This window comes from Triturus cristatus, chromosome 6, assembly GCF_964204655.1.
Source record: "Triturus cristatus chromosome 6, aTriCri1.1, whole genome shotgun sequence".
Lineage (NCBI taxonomy): Eukaryota > Metazoa > Chordata > Amphibia > Caudata > Salamandridae > Triturus > Triturus cristatus.
Window position 1 is genome coordinate 1,244,682,886 of NC_140589.1, and position 23,757 is coordinate 1,244,706,642.

Below are 23,757 nucleotides of genomic sequence, written 5' to 3' on the forward strand. Positions count from 1 at the left end.
CTCGCCTTCTCCAATCGCCTGTGTGTGTGTGTGTGTGTGTGTGTGTGTGTGTGTGTGCGCTCTCTTCAACCCCCCTCACTGCTTGCCAGCTCTCCAAACACTTGTCCTTGGTGGATTCCAAACTTTGGCTGCTCTGCTCTCTAGCTGTCCTTTCATGTCTATTCAGGCTCCTATGTCACCTTGTCTCAAGCCACATTCCCGAGATCACAGGGTATGACATTAGAACTTTACCTCTGTACTATCCAGGTTCGGCCTCTGCTGGTGCACCTACCTGCCCTTTACTTTTCTTAGAGATGTCCTGGTAGAGCAGTGTACTGCTCGATTTTCCCGGCCTTTCTGTGTTAAAGGGGAACTAATGTGACTTCAGTCTCTTTACATCCAAGTCTAAGGGTTAGAGTAGTGTATAGAGCCTATTTATTAGGCACTTCGACATGATCCTGTGTTCTTCCCCATAGATCAGGGTTTGCACACATATCCTAGGGGATAGATTCGTTAGTATTAGGGGTAATTTATTTTGTAGTGAGGGTATTTCATGGAGCCGTGCTGAATTCAGGCCTGGTAGGCCTCAAACTGGAGAGACTCCATCTTTCTTCCTGCTCCGGCAGCTTGGGATGCTTCTAGGTCATAGGCAGTGTTTTAGTTAGGAGGTGTTATTCGCTTGGAGAGAACCGGTTCAGGCCGGCCCTTATCGAAGGATTGTATTTTTCTTCATGCCGAAGACACTACATCAGGCCGGCCGGCTGGGAACGTGTCCTTGGCACGGGGAGGTACAAGAATTTGGTGGGCGGCAGGTTACGGGCTGGAATTTTCCATGAGAAAATGCACCTCTATATTAGTGAAAGTCTGAGGCAGATACTGGCACTTGCTTTTAGTTCGTAGGCGGCACCTGGCCGTTAGCAGTAAAGCTACTACTTATTCCAGGGAAGACAGATGACAAACTTGAAGGTGGAGAAAAAACCGGGAGATAGATATTCTTCTAACAGAATAGCCAAAGAGAAGAGAGTAGCCGATGAGGAAGAGGTCCCAGTGACTCGGAGAAGGAGAAGGGAGTAGATCCGTGACTGCGGAGGTGTGACTTCCAGGCGAAGCCGAGGCACAGACGAGAAGGGAACCTAGATGACCATTGAGTGCAGGCTACATACGACCAAGGTGATGTCAACCCCTTTTTATTAGAGTGTACAACTTAATCTTTCACTTTTCTTTGCAGGTTATATGTCATAGTATAATGTTATGTGGTTACGTATGTAATGAGTAATAAAGTACCCAGTTTGTAGTGAATCAACATGTGCTGCGTGTTCTTGTATAAGAGGGTAGCCTATTCTTCTAGTCAGCTGTGACTTGACATGAACAGATGTTAATCCTGATCAGGTAAGTGGTAACTGAATAAGGGAGAAAGGAGCCCCTCGAACTGGGGAACAGGTTGTGCTCAACTGGCGGTCCTTGTGTGGTCTGATACATAGTAACACTGATTCCCTTGTTGTATGTCGTGGTAATTATAGGATGAACTCGTGCTAAGGCTGCCGTCTGGGTAGGAAGTCCTGGGTCCATCTAGGACCGCGAGGCTGAGGCTGCCGCCTGGGTAGGAAGTCCTGGGTCCATCTAGGACCGCGAGGCTGAGGCTGCCGTCTGGGTAGGAAGTCCTGGGTCCATCTAGGACCGCGAGGCTGAGGCTGCCGCCTGGGTAGGAAGTCCTGGGTCCATCTAGGACCGCGAGGCTGAGGCTGCCGTCTGGGTAGGAAGTCCTGGGTCCATCTAGGACCGCGAGGCTGAGGCTGCCGTCTGGGTAGGAAGTCCTGGGTCCGTTTGGGACCGCGAGGCTAAGGCTGCCGTCTGGGCAGGAAGTCCTGGGTCCGTTTGGGACCGCGAGGCTAAGGCTGCCGTCTGGGCAGGAAGTCCTGGGTCCGTTTGGGACCGCGAGGCTAAGGCTGCCGTCTGGGCAGGAAGTCCTGGGTCCGTTTGGGACCGCGAGGCTAAGGCTGCCGTCTGGGTAAGAAGCCCTGGGTCCATCTGGGACCGCGAGGCTGAGGCTGCCGTCTGGGTAGGAAGTCCTGGGTCCACTTGGGACCGCGAGGCCGCCACTTGTATTATAAGAGGTCTTGGTATATATATATAGTAGGAATTCCCTGTCCTTAGGTGGTATATATATATGTGGTTTTGTTTGTGAATAGGCCCTAGGGAGGGGGGTAACGTTCTGGCTGGGTTAGAGAGGCTCTGTTGAGCGGGTTCTATCTGATCAGAAAAACCCAAGCAGAACAAGCAGACAGGTGTTTTGCCGGAGGATATGACAAGGCTCCTCTCACCTTGGCAAAACATGTCCCTGCGACTGACCACTGCCTTGGCGTTAGACTTTCCCTCCTTCTCTTCTTTCCTCGTGTTTCTGCTGACACTTGGTTCTCCAGAACATTTTACTCTGCAGCGGAGTGTGTGGAAATCCTGAGTCCTTGTGTTCAGAGAGATGGGCCCACTGCTGAGGAGAAACCACTTCATAGACCACTATGGCAGCACAGGGACAGTGGTCTGCTGTAAGTCAGCACTTGTCAGCATATTGTGTCATAGGCACTGGGAAAAGGGGTACATCCCATGATAAACTGGCCATGAAAACAGAAAGAGAACAAGACCATGGAACGGGATACTTAGAGGAATAGGGTACACGTGGAGTAGGGCCTGAACAACAGGCAAAATCAAGGAAGTGAAGAAAACTGGGTCAGGATGGAGCATAGTGGTTTGAGGATTAAATGCATGCAATAGATACTGCTGTGCAAAGTTTCTTGTGGATAGGAATTTACTGTTCCTTTTCTAGATAAATGACTTCATAGGTGTAGCACTTTACCCACAGGATCATCATATCCTGTAACAACCAAGAGAAACTAGTAGCTATGACCTGAGCATCACAATTAAAAACAAATACATGTTGCCAGTGGTAGACAACAAGGCATAATCATGCTGCTAATGACAAACAAGAACAGGACATAGGCTTACCTAGATGTTGAATTCCTCCACAATGGCTGCCATTTCAAGTACCAGAATTGTTACGGTCCTGTACCAAATGAATGGGTCACCTCTTCAAAGAGGCCCATAATTACTAGTCCTTTGTCAGTATCACCTTCACAAACAAAAGTGAAACCCTGCCCTCCCATAAAGTGGTTGTCCCTTCTCTTGTTCATCCTGTTTTAATTGTCTGTCGCCGACAGATTCGGAAGTTACTTTGGGAAAACATTCAAAGGATTGCTGCTGCCTTACCTCCCTTGTGCGGGCTCAGGAAGATAGCAATGGCCCAACCATGAGGAAACATTCAGCAGACAGGCAGATACTGCGGAGCAGGGGGTAACTCATCTGTGACGCTGGGTGGTAGGTAGACCCACAATACCCGCAACGAGCTGCCTAGGGCACCAGGCTATGGGTCAACTTTCTGGGTGGCAGGACGCTGATCTGATGTCTTTGAAGGAGCATGAGGAATCGCTCCTTTCAGGTGTTTGTTTTCAAGGCTTTAAGTAGCGGGGAGACTCTGGATAGTTTATAATTTGCAAACATATTTAAACTTGGGCATTCATTTCAAAATAAGAATTGCTAATGTCTAGATGGTTAAGATCTTAGACTCTCATTCTGAAAGTTAAAAATTTGACTCCTTGTTTTAAAAAAAAAGGGTCATGTGTCGGGTCAAATTACAAAAAAAAAGGAAAAGAAGGATTTGAAATTGAAGATTTTTAACCTCTGGTTAAATTGGTTCTAGGCCTAGAGAACCTATTTTATCCAGCTTGAGGAACTCTTCAGCCATCCGTATAAGAGGTTTACAGGTAAACCCAGTATTGGCCGTAGAGCAAATCATCCAATGGATAATTGGTTTTTGTCACATTGGCTTGACTTTTCCCTATTTAACAGGATTAGTAAGTATTTGTTTGGTTCGGTATTGAAAAAACATGGAGGAAAAAAGAACTGTAAATGCAAGTATCACAAATTTCTCCCCTCAAACGAGGCTATACCTAGTAGGCACATTTGATCCAGATGATCCTCCTCTGCTAAATCTGTACAGGGTGGAAGGGATGCAATCGATACAGATTTCCAGTGCCTTCTTCTAGTTCATCCTCTCATGAGACTACCGGTCCTTCTAAAAAAAGGGAAATATGTGAGAAAGAAGGGAATGGAACAGATCCTGCCACATCTCAGATATAATCCGGGGTTTCCTTTGATAGAGATGGTGGAGGATGAGGCTTCTACACTTTTTGCACAGTGTTTAGGGTTTTCAGGACCAGCTCAATCACTTCATGACAAGATCAGGTGTGTTATTTTAAGAGAATAGAAAGAGTGGGACCATCGGTTGGTCCCAATGTTTATGCAGAAATGACTCCATGTTGGTAAACTTCACTCGAAAGACATTGGTCAGTGCCAATAACTGTACACCTTCAGATGAGATGGACAAGTAAACAGAGTCAACTCTAAAGGAAACTTATGTGGCCCTGTACTTGGTCTTATGCATTGGAATATATCCTGCTTACATGGTGCACTCACTGGTCAAGACTTTTGATGGTTTTGTTGCAACCATGCAGGAAGGGAAGGACTGCTTTGACATGCTAACTAACATGGAGCTTCAAGACAGATTTCTAACTGATGGCTCCTCTGACAGTCTCAGGGCTTCAGCAATAGCGGATGGTATTCCATTCCTACTGGAAGACAAATTTTGTTATGAGATTGGAAAGCTAAAAATTTCAAAATGGCCGGACTGCTCAATATTCCGTTCTCTTGAGTGTAACTCTATGGAGAATAGCTTAATTCCAATGTCACAAAAGTATTTAAAGACTGTAAGCATGCATTTACTTATAAATGGAAGTCAATCTCATCTTCTTCCCAAGATCCGCAAATGTGGTCAAGAAGAAGACGGTTCCAGCCCAAGGAGTGCAAGAATGCAAATTCCAACCAACATCCTGCTAACCAAAAACCGAAGCACTCCTGACAACCAAGGAACTTCAAACACTGACCCACTGGTGGGGTGTCGTGTCTGAGACATTTGGATAGTTTGGAAACAGGATGTGATGTTTGTTTGGTTGTGAATATCGTCAAGCAAGGCTACAGTATAGACTTTTGCTGATACCTACAGAACAGATGTTCATCCCTATCCCGAGAAACAAGGAAGAAGCCTCTGCCTTTTGGGTGGGAGTACAAGATCTTTTCAGGAAAAAGACAGTTCTTCCAGACAGAGAGAAGAACAAGGCTCAGGAATCTACTCAATCCTGTTGTTAGTGGAGAAATCTTCAGGGGATTACCGGCTGGGTCTAGACCTGAAGTTAGTCAACAAATAGGGATCCACAATTTATTTCAAAACGGAATGCCTTCAGAGGATAATTCCTTTGCTTCCAAAAGAGAATTCATGTTGAAGTTGAATTTGCAGATGCTTGTATTCACATACTGATTCATCATGAGCATAAGAAATCCCTGTGGTTTGTCGCCACTTTCAATTCTTTGTTCTCACATTTGGTCAAAAAAGGGCGCTGAGGGTGTTCACTAAGGTGTTTGCTTCATTGGTAACCCTGTTGCACAAGAAGGGTATATTAGTGCACCCATACACTGAGTGATTGGATGATTAATTCCCCCCTGGATTCGGCAGACTAGGGATCATCTTCAGAAGGTGCTTACTCCTTTGCATGATCATAGGTTTCATATAAATTGGAAAAAATCAACCCTGATTTCATCACAGGTTATGGAATTTATTGGTGCAAGGTTTTGTAAAGATGTGGGGATGATTCTCCCGCCAGAAACAAGGAAGTTGAAAATACAGAATCATATTTCCTAGTTGCAAGGCCATAGGGTATGAAGAGCATGAAGCTGGCTGCAGGTGCAGGGAGATCTAGCTGCAGCCGCATTTATCATCTATTGGGCGAGATTTAATCTGGGAGTATTTGTCTGCTGCTTTCTGAAACGGTGGCATCTGGTATCAATGGACCTGAATATTCTTCTTCAATTGTCAGAGGAGGTGATTCAAGGAGTGAACTTGTGGCTCAATCCCTTGCATCTGAGAACTGAGACATCGTTGATTCCTTCCCAGACTAAAGTTATCATGACAGATACAGGTAGGTATTGGTGGGAGCAACATTGGACACTCAAGTGTTCCAGGGTGGATGGCTTTTTCAAATGAACAAACATTTCTCTAATTGGAAGGAGCTGAAGACAGTAAAGCATAACAAATACGCCTTTTTTTCAACTGACTCTTGGCTGTTCAATGGTCATAATAAAGGACAATATAATTATGCAATTTTATCTGAACAGGCAGAGGGACACACCCTGTCTAGCAGGTCGGGGGGTTCTCATTACCAGATCTATTTTTGACCAAGGAGAATGCAGATACAGGAAGGTGGAGGCCTCGGCTATGGATGCAATGTCTTATCCATGGCACCCAGGCCATCTTTATGCTTTTCCCCCCTTTCCCAAAGTTATTAATGAAAAGAGAGAAGGCATTGGGGATAATGATTGATCCCACTTGGCTTGCTTGTCTTGGTTTCCTGTTCTTTGTCAGAAGGGGGGAGGGGTCGGAAATGAGTTCTTTCTTTGTGTCCTTCTCCTTGTTTTAATCTCTCCTGAAATCTGATGTCCCTGTCCAAGCTCAAATTAAAGATTTGAAGGTTAAGAGGTTAAGTTTGTAGAAAAGAGGATTTTCAAGTGACTTAGCAGTAGCGTCCATGGTTTTAGGTGAGGGTCTACTTTTGATCATATGCTCATCACTGGGAGTCATTTAGAAAGTGGTTTAACCCCACATATTTATGTCCTACCTCATTTTAGGGGATAAAGGTTCTTTCTATTTTTCTAGATGATTTTGACTCAGGACTTTCACCTGCCAACCTGACGCTTCAGTGGATAGCCATTAAGGCATTTAGACAACCTGGGCAAGGTATATAGGTTCCCTTGAGTCTTATGTATGCAGGCTGCTGAGGAGTTTTTCTGTTCCAATACCATCAATGAAAAAGAAGGCTTCTGGACTAGGTTTTGCTTCTGGTGCTAGAGTTGGTACAGAAAGCTCCCTTTGGACCACTGGAGTTAGCCAGTCTACACTTTTTGACTTGGATGGTCATCTTTTTAGTTGTCATCATCTCAGCACGGAGGTTGGGGAATTAGGATCTCTGTATTTCAGATCCCCTTATTTGAAATTTTTTCTGACAGACTTGTGATGAGAACTAGCCCAAACTTTAAACCTAATGTGGATTCTTCTTCTTATGAGTGACAAGAGGTGATTTTCCCAGAGTTGGTTATTGACTCCTCTTCTGATCAACCATCGTCTCATCCCTTGAATGTGAAGACACCAGTTTTCATTTATATCAAGAAAAATTCTTCTTTCAGGTAGGTGGAAAACGTGTTTGTTAGTTTTGGTCCTTTCAGCAGGGGATTAAAATCTTCAATTCTTGATGGGTGAGATCAAGATGATGCATGTCTCCGTCATGGGCAGAGGTTCAGGGAACATCGGTTTTGGAAATTTACAGGGTGCAACTTGGGCATCAACTTCAATGTTTGTCAAACATTATCAGATTCGGTGTAGGAGTTGGATTATAGTAATTTTGGTTCCAAGGTTCTCTCACTGGCTGTGAATTAGATTTTTGGGGCTCTTTTCATTCAAATGGACACTATGCATTTATGCTTTCGCTGATGTGATTCCAGTTCAAGGCAATATTTAGCCTCGATTACCCACAAAGCTTTGCATTCCTCATTTCATGTAGGAATGTAATGAGGAAGGTATTTCCGTAATTGCTTACCAGTTAGTCCATTACTGTGAATTATTTATTCCTCTTTACAGATGGTTACACCCACCCTAACCCACCCTTTTTCTTGGGAGATTAATCTCCAGGCTAGGTTTGTTATTGGAGAATAGCTTAAGATAACAGGATGTTCGAGTGAAGAGACAGAACCTTTATGAGAGAGCAACAGTTCATATTCGTTTGAGAAGGTGATACTGACAAAGGACTAGTAACTATGGCTCTGTGAGACGAAGCGACCTTCTCATTTGGTATAGGACTGTAACGAGTAAGTAATAACTCAGAATAATGGAATTATCGGTAAGTCATTGTAGTATTACCAGGAGCTTGAGCTCGCAGGGTAGGCTGATAAAGAGGACATGAGATAGCCACAAACAAGCACCTGAGTTGGTGTTGGGCTGTGCGCCTCATTCTCCAGTGCTTGAGGCGTTTATGGGAGGAGGGGCAGGTGTTCCTGCACATTGACCTCATAAGACCAAACTTCAAGGCCACTCTAGTGAGGGGACATCAGAGGAGATCATACACTCGCATTTGTTGAAACACTGTATCCTGGCATAGATAGAGAATGGGAGATGGACAACTGCACTCACCTCTCCTAAATCCCAAGGAGCCTGGAGCTAATCAGAGGGGAGCCTGCAGGTCCTTCTCACAACACACTCCACAGAAGCAGAAGGCCCCAATTCTGTCATACGGGAAGAGGAGTGGGCCACAGGTGACTCACGTCTATCTTGAAATCTGTGGCTCCAAAACCCCATGAAGGAGGCAGTGGCACTCCCATACCAGGCTGGGTTCCCTCCAAATCCGTCCTGCTACGTGAGGGTAAATAAGACGTTTGTGTTCATGGTGTGAGTAAACCAACAATGGTCACTGCAGCCTCAAAGGCACCTCTGGAGAGAAGACATCATCTCACGTCCTTACCCATTGCCCGGCGTGACCAACTCCCACACATCACTTGAGAACGAGGGAGACACTGCCTTCTGCTAATTAACTCAATCGAAGAAAAAAACATAGAAACTAAGGCAGGCTCTGCAGTGGGAGCGGGCATAACAGGCATGGAGAGAACACAAGGGGCAAGCCACCACATCTCTGCATCAGTACATTCCGCACAGAAAAGAGCGGATCTATGCTGCACTGTCCATCTGGAGACCCCCTTCCTGCCAGTGCAGTTCTGTGTTGCTCTTCTCTTGCTCAATGCTGTTAAAAACACACAGCCTGTGAAGCTGAAATGTAATATTGCTGCTGAGACAGCTTCCCAGGTGGGGCAGAAACAAAAGAGCTCTATGAGGAGACAATGTGGAAACACACATAGGCATTCAGGGTAAAGTCCCAAAGAAAGCTGAGGAGCAGGGGATACACACATTCCACAGCCTCCTGATCTCAAGTATCTCCCTACAATGGGGCCCTTCACAGCCCAAAGCACAGCCATGCTGCTGCTGGTTTCAGGCAACCTCATAAATTGTTGTGAAGACCCTGTTTTTGCTGGCACATGCAATATGACGCAGGGTTACTACAGTTCTTGTGGTACCACCGAACCAGAGACTTGGTGTAGTCCAGCAGCAGCAAGGGTGTGTGGCAGTCGTCTGTGAACTTGTATTAGAACAACGTCCCTCCACTCTACCAAGAAGTCACCATCCATTCACTGTGATGGAGGCACTGCTTAGGCCGAGTAACACAGCTGCTAGGCAGTCAAGCTGCTGTGAAATGCTTGAACAACAAATCCACTGACCATAGGTCTCCTCTTATTGCCATTTTTTTAATCTTATTTGTTGGGATTACATGAGTTCTAGTAGACAGCTAATGCTGAATTAGCCAGACAGATAAACTGGTCTTACTGCAGAATTGTGCCAGACAGACCACATTTGATCATTCATTTTTATTAAGAATTTGTATTCGCAATATCATGTGTGTATGGGCCATTGTCAATAATGAACCTCTAATTTAGTCTTCAACTGAACTACACGTTTGTATCAACTTTTTAACCAGAGTGAAAGCTTATCGAACACTGCAGGAAGCAATCAAATGCAACTACGAACACTGGCAGATATGGGAAAACTATATCCTCACGTGCACAGATGTGGGAGAGTTTGCAGAGGCTATTAAAGCTTATCACCGGCTTATGGACCTACGAGACAAATACAAGGATGTACAGGTAAGCGAGCTAGTGTGTGCATTTGAAGCTTAGTTTTTCTCTGTGTGCATCTTACAGGCATGTTATCCAGTGCATAAGGAACCAGGGATACCACAATCATAGAGTCCGGGGGAACAAAAATCGACACAACCACGAGAGGAAATAAAAGGGGTTATTTTTTTTTATCCTTTATTACTTTATTTTGGTTCACAGAATAATTAAAGTACGCAGAATTGATCACAAATAAATACATAGTGATAAAAGAAGAATAAAGCCCATTAAATACAGGTCACTAATAATATAAAACACAGAATTCTAAAAGCAACCTGATGCAACAGAGCGCAGAACTTCTACACAGTGCAGTATTTCAGAATGAGATCTGCCAAGAATAACACACTAGGTACTTTAAGTCACTTTGGATTACTTGTAATTGGAGAAGGGGATCACTTGTTGGCTACCACCCCCTAAGACAGATTCCTATGGGACAAAAACCTCCAGAAGAACCTATAGTTCTGAACTTTGTATGGGAACCGGAGACCCTAATAAATTAAGAAATTGGTACAGTCAGTTAGCAAAGTGCCTGTTTTGCTCTTTCAGGGCAATAAGTAATTGTTAGACTTTACATCTTTTTCCGTGTGTCCCCTTTCTCCCACTTTTGAGACTGTTTTTGCTGGTTTAGTGTCTCTGCGCACTTTCTCACTACTGTTCAGTGTTAAAGTGCTCCTGTTGTAAATTGTTGTTATTGATTGGTGATTCCATGATTGGTTATTTGATTTACTAGTCAGTCCCTAGTACAGGGCACTGTGTTTTCCCAGGGCCTGTAAATCAAATACTACAAGTAGGCTTGCAGCACTGGTTGTGCCACCCACACAAGCAGCCCTTCAAAGGTAACTCAGATCTGTCACTGCAGTGTCTGAGTGCAGTCTAGTACTGCCATGTCGACTTGGCAAGTGCACCCACTTACCAGGCCCTAACCATCCCTTTTCTTACATGTGAGTCACCCCTAAGGTAGGCCCAAGGTACCCCTGTGGGCAGGGTGCAGTGTAGGTGAAAGGTAGGACATGCCCTGATGTGTGTGGCTTGTCCCGATAGTGAAATACTGACAATTTCGTTTTTCAGTATTGAAATACTACCTGGCCATAGGAAAGCATGGGAGTTAATTTATAATGTCTTATAAATATAACTTCCCATTGGGACCAGATAGGAAAATAAAGTTTAGTATGCCTCAACTCATAATCTACAGACCAATCTTAAAACAATAGGAAAAGGAGAAAGATCCCCAAACACCAGTATTCCCAGGTGTCTGAAAAAATTTATTTTAGAGATTAGCTGGTCACATGTGTTCGATTACCTCTCTTCAGCCAAAGGGTACCCCTCCTTTGGGATTACTGGTGTTTGGGGATCTTTCTCCTATTTTCATTTTCCTGTTGTTTTAAGATTGTTTGTGCAGACAAACTGGAAGAATTATGGTTATGTTTTGTTTTCTATTTTTTACATATGAGACCACGTATTCCACAAAATTCAGTGTATACAGCTTCCAATCTTTGGGGGCCAGTATAAACGTCTGTTTCCTGTGTACACATTATTTTTATGTTCTTTATGCAGAGTGACTAATTGCAATTCCGGTCCTAACGAATGCCCATTGAACCCTGTTGGGGGTCTAATAGATGGCAGAATCATGTTGACCCAATAATATGGGTATATTTGTTGCTAACCCCTAGTCCTCTTAGTTTTTAATGCTGACCCTGAATACCTCACAATAAAGTCATTTGGTTTCCTGAAGACAGTTTTAACAATTTTCACACACTTATTTTTTCTTTTTTTCACCCTGCCCCTCACTCACCATGTTTTTTGGTCCCCTCTTACCAACAAACAAATAAAACACCTCAGCTCCTCTTCCATCGTTTTAGAAGAGTTGAAGCCCACAATGGGGACCTTGCGGCCCCAGTGTGGGGAGGTAACCCCATGATGAAGCATGTCACATTCGGGTGAGTGAGGGTTCTCGTCCTTAAAAAAGGATCCCCCTACTTTGCACAACACTCTAGATTTTTTCTCTTGACATAAGTTAATACAATTGTGTCTTTAGTTTGATTGAGACCATACCTAGTGTGAGTAAATATTTGCAAATGCTTTACACACTGCCGCTAAGATGAGCCTGAATCCTCGTGCCAAGCTACCAAGGGGGTGAGCAGTGGTTATTTTATGGTTGTGACTCCCTCATCCTGACTAGAAGGAAGGGTCCCTACTTGGAAAAAGGTGCAAACCCTTGCCAACTAGAGACCCCCATTTCTAACAGTAATGCATAATATTTTTTTAGCGAGCCCACCATTTTACATTGTGAGGCCTTCTGCAAAGAGATGTTTAATCCCGGGATGAATGTCCTGCTGAACAAGCTAGAACTGGTTTCCACTGGATCCACTTGCTAGCAGAAGGCTTTTTGGACATCTTTTGAAATGACGGAGAGGACGTTCACTTCTGTCTTGGAAATTATGGTTTCCATTTTGGATATTAAATTATTTGGCAGTATTAAGGGTTGTCATGAGAGCATTACCTTATTTTTTTACTGCAGGTGTTCCAGTATTCTGTTTCTTGGCCTTATGTGTGGTAGGGAGTGCATCAGGGCCAAACTGGCCATAGTGGGAAACGGGCATTTCCCCATTGGGCCGCTAGCTAGGGTGGGGGCTGGTTTTGGGCCCCCTGTGGCTGTTTTTGTTACTGGAGACCAGCAATATCGGCCCCCTGTAACAAAATCGGCCGAAACCAGCCGTAGCAAACAGCTCGGCCGCACCCCCCTCCTCCCTCCTGGGGGCCGGTCAATCAGTTTGCCAGGGCCGGTTTTGGTTTCCAGTCCGGCCCTGGAGTGCATTTATGTCTCTTCTGAACTGAGCCTTCTACAAATGGCATTTTGAGTAAGATGGGCCCGATGTACAAATCCCTTTTGCAGTCAAAACCCCAGCGATTAACAAAATCGCATGGATTGCATTTTTAGGGCTTTTTTAATATAGAAAAACCCTTCAACGCATTGAAACTTTATTTCCAGCTCAATAAATGGTTTGGGAAATCCTTGCTGAATCGCAAATAGGAGAGAGTGTGGAGGGGGTGTCTCACATCTTATTTCTGATTTTACAGTTCAAAAGTGTTCATTGAGACCATAGCATCTCAATACAGTATGGATGCATCTATCATTGCAGTCAAGCATATACAGAGAAGTGGATTAACAATATCTGTGACAGAGTTAGTGCAGTACTGACAGGGTCACAAAAGAGTGTGTCAACCATCATATATGCAAACTGTTGCTATAAAGCTGAAACCATCAACACAACTGAAGTTAGACATTTATGGCGATTTTGTGTATCGAAATTCCCTGGAAACAACAATATAGGAATTTTCATAATAACTAAACTAAAAAGGGGGGGCAGAAAAGGAGAGAAAGGAACGAGAGGTAGCTAGATAATCTATCATTATTGGAGACTAAAAAAGAAAAAATGTGTTTGCTACAGGACATACCGGCGGGAAACCACTGTTCTCTACAAAGTGATAGAGCAGGCCTTCGCAGGGGCTTGTTCTTTTGTAAACACCTAACAAGCGAATACCACCATTTTTTGGATGATGATAGGACTTGGGTTTTCTGGAACAGAGATTGTCCGCACTTCTCATTCAACAGATCCATGCCCACCATGTGTAAAAAGAAATATTTGTGGAGCTTTTCCATTTGAAAAGTATCAATTTGCTGCCAATGGCTAGTAATAATCATTTTCTGATTCTGAAAATAATGTATCTGTGCAAGACAGGCTTGAGTTCATAACCCCCGAGCTGGAGTGGTACTGATCTGAAAAGGGCAAGTTGTCTCCCTGGCTCACCTTCCCCTTTGGTAATCGATTCGGCTACCTTGTGGGGAGCAGTGTTGGCAGCCCTGGCTACTCGTATTTGTGATCAGTAGTTCCTAACCTTCTCTTTGGGAAAGGGGAATGCATTTTTTTTTAAATGGCCTGATGAAATGGACACTGTTAAATGAAGCTGCAGTCATCTTACTGTACACATGTGTATACTGGTTGCCCCGCCTTCTTTTTGTCAGAAAGGAAGCCCAGTGGCACTTCCAAAATATAGAGTGGGAGGTCCTTTGCCTATTTGGCTCCTAAAGCATGGAAGGGGTGCACATCAAAAAGTGAAGATTAAGTACAAGTCCCACTGTGGTATCACAAAGGGTTTCGGCGAAAAAAAATTGAAAAACCTTTCAAAAATCTTATCACCTCTGGTGATTTCAATAAAAAGGGCTCATCTGATAACCACAAAAAATTCGCAAGAGCAGACATGTAAACAGGGCTTTAAGTGGACCGGGTCTCAGCGGTGCTGAGCACCAGCAGTTTTTTAAAGGGGACCTCGAAACGGGTCTCTATAGGGCTCTGTTTTGTGCCCTGGCACAGGCGGTCCGTTTTTTTCTGGACTGCATTGACAGCAGCCACATCGTTGTGCGCGTGCTCACACTGCTAACTTCTCACTAGTGGAGAAGTTACAGCATTACGTCATGCCAGGTGAGCGTTGCAGGGGGAAGAGAAATCCTTTAAAGAGAGTAATTTCCTCTCTGGATTTCCCTTCTCTTTTTGAAACTCAGGAGCAGCAGCATTGTCGTGGTGTCACCAGGGCTTTAAGAGGAAGCTTTTTCAATATTATATACAAACCATAATTGCTGCTTATTTATCGTATGCAACTAACAACCATTGACAAAGCCAATAGTCCAGACTTGTTGTAGGTATGATGTTACTTGTTGTATCATAAATCTGGATGCAATGATAGAAACAGCAAAATACCAGTCAGGCGGCTCACTATGCTAAGCACGGACTTTTAGCTTGCGTGTTTTTAAGCCACACCCTTATACATTTGCCAAGCCCCTTTGAGAGACCCCTCCAGTTTTTTCATCCCACTTAAAGACCTTCATTTACACCTTAACAGTGCCTAAAGCAGGTCCTTTCTGGGCCAGTGACAGAACTAACAATGAAACTTCTGAAAACTTTGCTTGTAATTGGTTTTATTCCGCACCAATCCTCAAATTTGTCCCAACCACCGGCATACATTGGCTTTGTGGAAGGGATGCCTCCCTGACAACATGACATCCACAACCTCATGATGAAGGTTGAAGGGAGTCAACTGCTTCCGCTCAGTCATCAAACATGTTGATGACTAAGTTAGGCAGCATGGCTGCAGGATCCTGCCCTGATGCTGCGACGGAAGATTCTTCCTAACTGGCAGCTTCATTGGAGGACAGATGCTCATGCCCAGTACTTCGGAATACCAAACTTTCCTTGTCCAGTCCGGTGCCAGTCCCTGCTGCGTATACTCGTTTCAATGTCCGTTTCTTTTTTAGGTCTTGCCTAGCGACGCAACGCATGCATTGCTCGCCTTGGCGAGATCTATTGTTGTCGACTTTGTTGCCGAAGGGGGACAGGACATGTGCACGCGTACAGAGGACAAGAGTTATGCACGCGTATGGCAGCGTCAGCTCAACTCGAAGGACAGGAGATGTGCACGCGTACAGCTCGCGGCCTTATCACACCTCCTGCTCACTCCCTCGCACGTGTCAGGTGGCGTTGGCACTACTCAGAGGACAGGAGATGTGCACGTGTACGGCTCACCTTGTGATCACTCCTCCTGCTCGCTCGCTCCCTCCCTCCCCGCTGGCTCCCTGCCTCTATGGCCTGTTCTGTTTTTACTCGGAGGACAGGAGATCTGCAGAGGCAAGAGAAAGAAGCGAAGGTGAGGCAGGCTGCTGCTGGCGAAGCGCGGAGAAATCCTCACACTGGCGCGGCAGAAAAGCAATCCACACAGGGGCTCCGGGCTCCATTTTAAGCAGGCTCCTCGCCTGGGCATCACCGGCCCATTAGAATTAATGGGGTAACCCAGTAACCCTCAGAACCTGGGTGAGTACATGGAGCAGAAATATTGGTTCTGTTGGGAATAAGCTTGGTTTAAACGACACTAGATGTGTTCTAAGGACTATTGAAAACAGTGTACTTGATCACTACCATACACACACATATAAAAAAATCATTAATTTGAGAAACACAAAATGATTTTCTTTTTCGCTGTATTTGAATACACATAAATATTATTACAATACAGGACTGACCAAAAAACAATAAATTAAATCACAACATACTTAGTGACCAATAGTGCACGATGACATGACAATCAACACAAAATTGACATCAAAAACTACATATATGTACATTGAACAAAAATATACTTTAAACATGGATGATCCAAAATCAATAGCATATGACACCACAATATATATCCTTCAATATTTGAATGGTGAAATTGCATGGATCAATCAGACAGGTAACGTCGACGTTTCGACCCTGAGATTACGTGTAGATTTATACGCATCGATGACGGGTCTTCATCAGGACAATAACATACATGTCAGCCTGCAATTACAAAACGTATAATCAAAAACTATGTGTGTGTGTTTATACTCTTTCTAAAGTGGGTGTAGGGCTAATGCTCACCTGAGGACTAGGAAAAGATAATTTATCCTTGTGTCGCATACGGTGAAGTCAATCAAATTCTCACTCCACCAGGTCAATATATTCTGTAATAAATAACGTAAATTCACCCTCTTGTATGATCTACTCTGTATTCATTGCCCGTATCGTGAATCAACAATATCGGTCACATATCTTGAGATGTATTTAATCCCTGCACGGGGAACAGTACCGTCGAGGCGATCAACAAAATCTATAAACGGACATATTGAATCTTCGTTAATGACCTGACAAGCAAGAAATAATCGGCGATTGAATGGATTAATGTAGGTGTCACTTTCTCGAGGCCTTAACACGATCCCTGAATTATATCATGGGACTGATATCCATACCAAATTCTTACTTATTTATAGTTAAAATGCCACGGACGGGCTCGTACAAACGTCTATGATGCCCCTTGAACATGGAAATATGCGCTATTGTCGTTAATACTGATGGTGCTATCAAATTCAAACTCACTAAGCAAATCATAGCAGTGCAGGATAAATCATACCGCTATTTTGTATACAATAGACTTACAAATAAAGGCGCTAATAGAGAACTAATCTAAACTCAATCGACTCGAGCTTACGGGGCCCGGACTACGAGCAAATCTGAAGTTAACTAAACAAAAAGCCTGAACCACCCCAATTAGTGAAGGCATATATTTAAGGCCTACATACAAATCTAAACGGTCCATTACTTACTTGGAGCACAATGAATCTGCTTCCGATTCCACACAGGCCGGAAAAACAATGGCCAAACGCGGGAAGCGTAATCAGCTGATTTTATATACGCGCGCGAGAAATACAAGACAGCTACTTAGAAAGCAAGACATGGATCGTAATCAGTGCACAGGACACCGACCGGATTTACTTGTAAAACACGGACTGGATTCAGTATCGTCATAGCCCTGAAACCAAAGCAACCGAATCTTAAAAACCCAGAGCGGTGTCATGTCATCGTGCACTATTGGTCACTAAGTATGTTGTGATTTAATTTATTGTTTTTTGGTCAGTCCTGTATTGTAATAATATTTATGTGTATTCAAATACAGCGAAAAAGAAAATCATTTTGTGTTTCTCAAATTAATGATTTTTTTATATGTGTGTGTATGGTAGTGATCAAGTACACTGTTTTCAATAGTCCTTAGAACACATCTAGTGTCGTTTAAACCAAGCTTATTCCCAACAGAACCAATATTTCTGCTCCATGGGCATCACCGGCGGCAGGAAGGCGCGGCGGAGCCCGATGCAGCCAGCATTCCTCCGGGAGGACGAGAGCATTGCCGGCAGCGAGGGATGGCAAGGCGAGGAGGAGGAGACAGGCAGCCTCAGCAAAGATGGCTGACTGCGAGCAGCGCTCTCCTCTGCGGTGAGGCAGATTAGTCAAGGCGCAGCACCAGCCTCAAGCCGAGCATTGTTAATGCTCCAGCTTCATGTGCAGTCGCAGTCACTCCCTTCCCGTCCCCTCGCGCGCAGCAGCCACCACCAAAAATCGGAATCCCAGCCCCGGGCAGAGCGTGAGCACAGGGACCTCCTCCTCTGCGGCTTTTAATGATGCTGGCAGAGAGGTGACCAGCGATCCCCGCTTCACTCGATTCACCCAATGTGCAAAATTAATCTGTTGCGCTGCACTGATGGCCTTTAATTTAATGACGCCTGCCCCTCACACCCCGGATATGCATGTACCTGGCCGGCTCTCTCTACCACGAGCGAGCGCGCGCGCACAAACACACACCCTTAGATATCATGCCAGGACGCAATAGCCTCTGTCCACTTTTTCTTTAAAAACTAGATAGGTAACGTGTTATAGTTACAGCGCTACCGGGGCTTCGGCCCACTTAGAATCTGAATAAATTCCTACGTTCTTGAAATCGCTGATACAATTCCCTATTTTCCATTGTCTTTTTTTTCCTTTGTGTCTTTGAGCAGATTGCCAAACCCTTACACGATGGTTAAATGCTCTATCCTTAGAGTTATTTAGGTAGGGCTAAACATGGGCTCAGAATCTGGCAAGCATGAAGCGCAGTGAGGGCTGGGCGTTTCAGAAGAATCGTATAGGTTTGTTTACACACCTTTTCATGAAACCTTCACCGTGTATGTCTTCATTGTCTTCTTGCTCTCTTTCCTCTAAAGACTTTCCCTTCAGGGATTGCCCGGCCTTCTTTGCCCTGTTTGCAGGTTTGTTCTTGGGTATAATAAAAGCATTGCCTCTGCCCTTTTCCCTTCCATGGTACCCCATCCTGTTGTCCAGATAGCAGCTATAGGAAAGGATGACCTTGGTAGGGCTCAGCGGGAAGCCCGCATAGACGGTTGATGTCGGAGATGCCCGGATGTAGGTCTGATGAGCAAACTGCACCTCTGAAGACCCCTTCCAGTCCTCCCATTCGTTTTTTATTTTCATTTCTGCTCAGCAATGCTCATATCCTACGTGAAAAATTAAACAAACAAAAACAAGGCTGTTCCCATGGTGAACTGAGTCTGCGTTCGCTCCAAAGCGTCCCACGGCCGCCACACGTTTGTAGGCTGGCGCCGTGAGACTTCAGTGACCTCGAGTGCCCCGTGTGCTTCCGGTGACCCCTGTCCTCTCGTCGTGCCGTGCGGTAGGGTGTGCTCAACTGGGCACCCCTGGCCCTTGTGTGCTCATTGCAGGATGTTCAGTGTGCCCGCCTACACGTGCTCTGTGCCAGGGATGTAAGAGTGTTACAGAAAACAAATGATGGACGGAATGCTGACAATGCAAACATTCTCCCCCAGTCAAAGGATCTGGGTTAAATCCATCGTTCTTTTGCCCACTACGCCACCCCAGTTTGGACCCAGCCATATGCAAATCAGTCTTGACCCTGTGCCCCATGGGAACAGTCCAGACCTAACTGCCAGGCCAGGTCCTCCCTGGACCGGAAACAAGCATCCTGGGACCGGTTTCAGGGTATGTCACCCTTCTTCAGCCAGGCTAGCTTGAATCCAGTGGCACAGTGAGCAAGGGACCCACGTCTGGGCATACCCCACCCACTTAGGGCAAGAAGTGTTACAGAAAACAATTGATGGACGGAATGCTGACAATGCAAACATTCTCCCCCAGTCAAAAGATCTGGGTTAAATCCATCGTTCTTTTACCCAGTACGCCACCCCAGTTTGTACCCAGCCATATGCAAATCATTCTGGACACTGTGCCCCATGGGAACAGTCCAGACCGAACTGCCAGGCCAGGTCCTCCCTGGACGGGAAACAAGCATCCTGGGACCGGTTTCAGGGTATGTTTTAGGGATGTAAGAAGCCTCTTTAAAAAGGTGGAGTTTTTCAATGCTTATAAAGAAATTTGAATCTTTCCCTCCTTCTTTCCTATTGTAAATTATTCCTACCTTCTGCCCTGCTCCTACGTCCTTCTTTGTACTCTTTCATTTAATTTGCTCTTTCAAGTAACTTTTCATTGTTTCTTTGAACTCACTGCCTGTCTAGTTTCTCGGTACTCAGTTTCTCTTTCCAGCAGTCCATTCCCCCAACCTCATGTCAAGGGTGTGCATGAATGAAGATATATTTACATATTTATTTGTTGTAGAAAAAAGGTTAATGATGGGCATTTAACATGCTTTGTTCGTCAGCCAAATAGGTCAGATTTGTTGAACGAAAATGTTCTACTTGAGACATCAAACATATGTATTGGGGTGCTGGGTGCTTAGTATTGCCAGCAAGAATCCGTCTGTCCTGCTCTTTTCTTGAGACCATGAATGAACTGGGATAATAATTGTGTTTTATTTGTCTAATTTGGGCCTATTCCTGCTGATAAGGAAGACACTTGCTCAGAAATTATGCCCATAGTAATATAGACTTTAGTTATAGCAAACTATGCTGCTGTATGAAGAAGCAGTTAACGTAGTAAAGAACCTTCATCACCTGCAGGATGCCAGGGGTCGTTTGCATTTGCAGTTCACAATAGGAATGACGTTTATTTTACATTGTAGGGCCATGTTATGGGATTTTGTGTATATTTGAAAGTCAGCACAAGGACCTTGGAGCATTTGCAATGCAATAGGTCTCGCGTTTGCGAGACTTTTTTTGGCATTGTAAATGACAATGCCTTTTATGTATGTGTTTTGAAAAACCTGTTAGCGGTGCATAGTCATTGCTTACTGGAAGCAAGCCTGGCAGTAACTGCACCACTTTTGCTGCCAGCCTTGCTTCTCGTAAGCAATGGCAATAAGTACAAAGTGCGTGTTTACCCACCGCTTGCAGGTTTTCAAAACACATAAATAAAATGCATTGCCATTTACAATGCCAATAGCTCAAACTCTGGCAAATGCGAGACCTATTGCATTGCAAATGCTTGTTTTTTTTAAGGTCGCGTTGAGCTCTGGCAGGATCCGTGGTATCACCACCGAATGGCTCAAATCCCTGCATCATTTAAGGTGCTACGGGGCTGATGTGCACACTGGGGTCAATGCACTTCTGCTCGGTTGGCCCTCCTGCCTGCAGACACAACTCGCAACTGCGTAGTTAGAATGAAGTGCGCAAACGTAAACTAGTCCGAGGATGGCACGGATGAGACACTTCCCAGGCGGTGATGTCACCACTGACTGTTGCAGAGGCCGCCGTTCTCCCCCGAAGGGGGGGGGGAGAGGCTTAGAGGCCGGCGCCATAACCCACGGCGCGCCAAAAGGTAGTGGGGAAACCGGTTCTGGGCGCCTACGGCGACCGGAAGCGAAAGCTGGTAGCCCCGCCCGGCCTCAGGCCAGCCTAGTGGCGACTAACCCCCCCCCCTGTCCAATGGGGGGGGGGCGATGCTGGATACAAACCCCCCAATAGGGGTGCGTTACCCGGGCAGGCGGGAAACGCAAGGGACGAAAGGGGGGATTATAAGCAACCGCTCTCCCAGGTAGCTCCTAACTTCGTGGAGCGGGGAGAGCGGCGCACCGGCGAATTCTTGGAAGAGGAAGAAGGACGAAGTGCTCGAAGGACGAAGTGCTGCTCGACAGTATCCCGGATTGCCCAGGTGCGCCTCCTCCTCAAGTCCGAGTCACGAAGAGGATCCCGGCTCGGTTTAAATCGCTGTTCTGCCCTCCTCAACCGAGTGAAGGCGGACGAGCAGGCAGCTCCGGTGTAGCGACCACGTCACGGCATTGGGCCTCGGCAGAGACACTCTCGCTCCCGCTCCCCCGGAGCAGAGCACAGCTGGGGTTTGAGTCGCGGTAGCAACGCGGACCATCCGGTGAGTCGGGAGCGGCCGTGGCACAGATCGAAGACCCGCCGGGTCTCGCCAGGACATCGACGACGGTAACAGTGACCCCGGGCCGTCCTTCGACCGGAGACGTCTTGTGCCTCCCGCCACCACCATAAGACTACGATTGAGACCCGCTCCTGCCCCCGTGACCGCGAGAGGTACTTCGGCATTGTTTCGGGCAAAACGGCGCATGCGCACCAGTCGCTGGTGTGCGCAGAAGGTCCCGAGGGCTCCGAGGGCGGTGCGAGTGGGCCTCAGGTGCGGCAGGTGAAAAGAGACGCCGAGGAGGGCAGAGGCACCGCGGCCTGGAGCTAGAGGATAAAGACCATCACCATCACTGGCAGGGGACAGGCATCACAGTAACGCCGCTTAAGGAACACGAGAGGCATTGCCCAGCAGGGACAGCCACGGTATAAGGGGTGAACAGGCACATCCGGCACAGCGTGCAGGGCATCGGCAGAAGGAAGGCACGCCAAGACAGGCAATTTGGGAACAAGGCTTAAAATTTTTTTTTAAAAACCCACAGCAGAGAGTGGAAAGAGCGTCATTTGGTGCATCGGAGGGCGGCAGCACCCCGCCAGCAACGATGGCAGAAGGTCAACCAGAGGAAATCACAGAGCTCCTGAAACGCATCAGGGAGGCAGCGGCGGTCCATGGCAGCGAGTGGCGGAGGCGAAAGAATAGAAGCCCAAGGAAGGGATGACGCTGGCCCATCATCGCCCAAGAAACTGAAGACGGCGGCACCGGGGCAGAGGAAGGTCCCGAGGAAGAAGCCGCAAAGGAGGAACCCGCCATCAGGGGGCGCACCAACAGGTGACAGCGGTGGAGGCCCCAACGGAGCACCAGGCGGTGAGCATATAACGAGCATTGTGCAAGAATGTTTAAAATCAATGGCGCCGCTATTGCTTAAGGGCCTAGGGCAGGGGGCCGGGGAAACAGGGGCGCAGCGCGCAGATGACACTACCGGCTTGCCATGGCATTTGATAGACCCCGGTTGGGTGCGGCAGTCGAGATTACATGGCCAAGGAGGGCAGAGTGGCCAGGGCAATTCGGGGTCCTCTCTAGCGGCATGGGGGTACACGGGTGGCGCAAGCAGCCCAGCGAGCGAAGCACCGGCAGCAGAGGGCTATACCAGGCCATCCCCTGGCCCTGCGTCCCTGACCACAAGAGCCACTGGCTTAGCAAGCCTTATCCCTGTGGCGGTCAAAGAAAGAATATGGCGCAAGGAGTTTATAGACATTTTTTCCTTGCTAGAGGTACAGATGGAAGGGTTGGACCTCACAACTTGCGATAAGAAAGAGGAAGACAAGAGGGAGAAGCGCGGCGCTAGGAAGGAGCGAAGCTTTGACAGTTGGTTGGATGCGTTTAGAATTATGGCATGCATCATAGTAGAAAAATTCCCGCGCTGTGCAGCAGACTTATGGTTATACGAGTCCAATATTCACTGGGCTCAGAGACAATTCCCAGGCGACGCATGGTTGGAATATGACAAAGGTTTCAGGCTGAAGATGCAAAGGCATCCAGAGATGGAATGGAACGAGGAGGATGTATCGGGGTTCATACACAAAATGCTAGTGGCAAAGGAGGTGAAGGCCTGGGTGGGAAAGACTGACCAGTCCTTTCGGAGCTCCTTCAGAGGGAAGGGGAAGGCATTTCACAGGCCCAAGCCCAACACGGGAAAACCATCCTCGTCTAATGGCCCCCCAACAATTTGCTGGAGGTTTGATGCCGGGGAATGCACGTGGGGTGCAGCATGCAAATTCCTGCACGCATGTTCCAATTGCGGGGGCTGGCACCCGTCAGCTGGGTGTCGAGGCAAGCAAGAGCAGAAGAGGGACAAAAAGGACAAGAAAAGAAAGCACTAAGGTGACAATGCGGGGTTTGGGCGATTGCCAGCTAGCCAGATCCCCAATTAACGTATATCAGCTGCGCAAGTTAGCGAACCGATACCCCAACAGAGCATACGCAGTGACACTGGTAAAAGGTTTTGAGGAAGGTTTTGTGATACCATTTAATGGCCCACTACCCCTGGGAGGGGCAGAGAACTTGAAATCCACAAGGCAGCACCCTGGGGTGGTAACCAAGAAACTGGAGAAGGAGAAGTCCCTAGGAAGGATAGAGGGTCCCCTACCACCGCATCTGCAAAGAGGCCTGG

General features: G+C 46.3%; 1 protein-coding gene across 1 annotated transcript in view; it reads left to right on the forward strand.

The window, feature by feature from the left end:
* The window catches only part of TTC27 (tetratricopeptide repeat domain 27), a 1,631,130-nt gene that overhangs the window by 1,463,883 nt on the left and 143,490 nt on the right, over positions 1-23,757 (forward strand). The window contains exon 16 of the mRNA XM_085612184.1: positions 9,717-9,882. Coding sequence (XP_085468310.1) covers positions 9,717-9,882 — 166 coding nt within the window. The remainder of the gene's footprint in view (positions 1-9,716; positions 9,883-23,757) is intronic.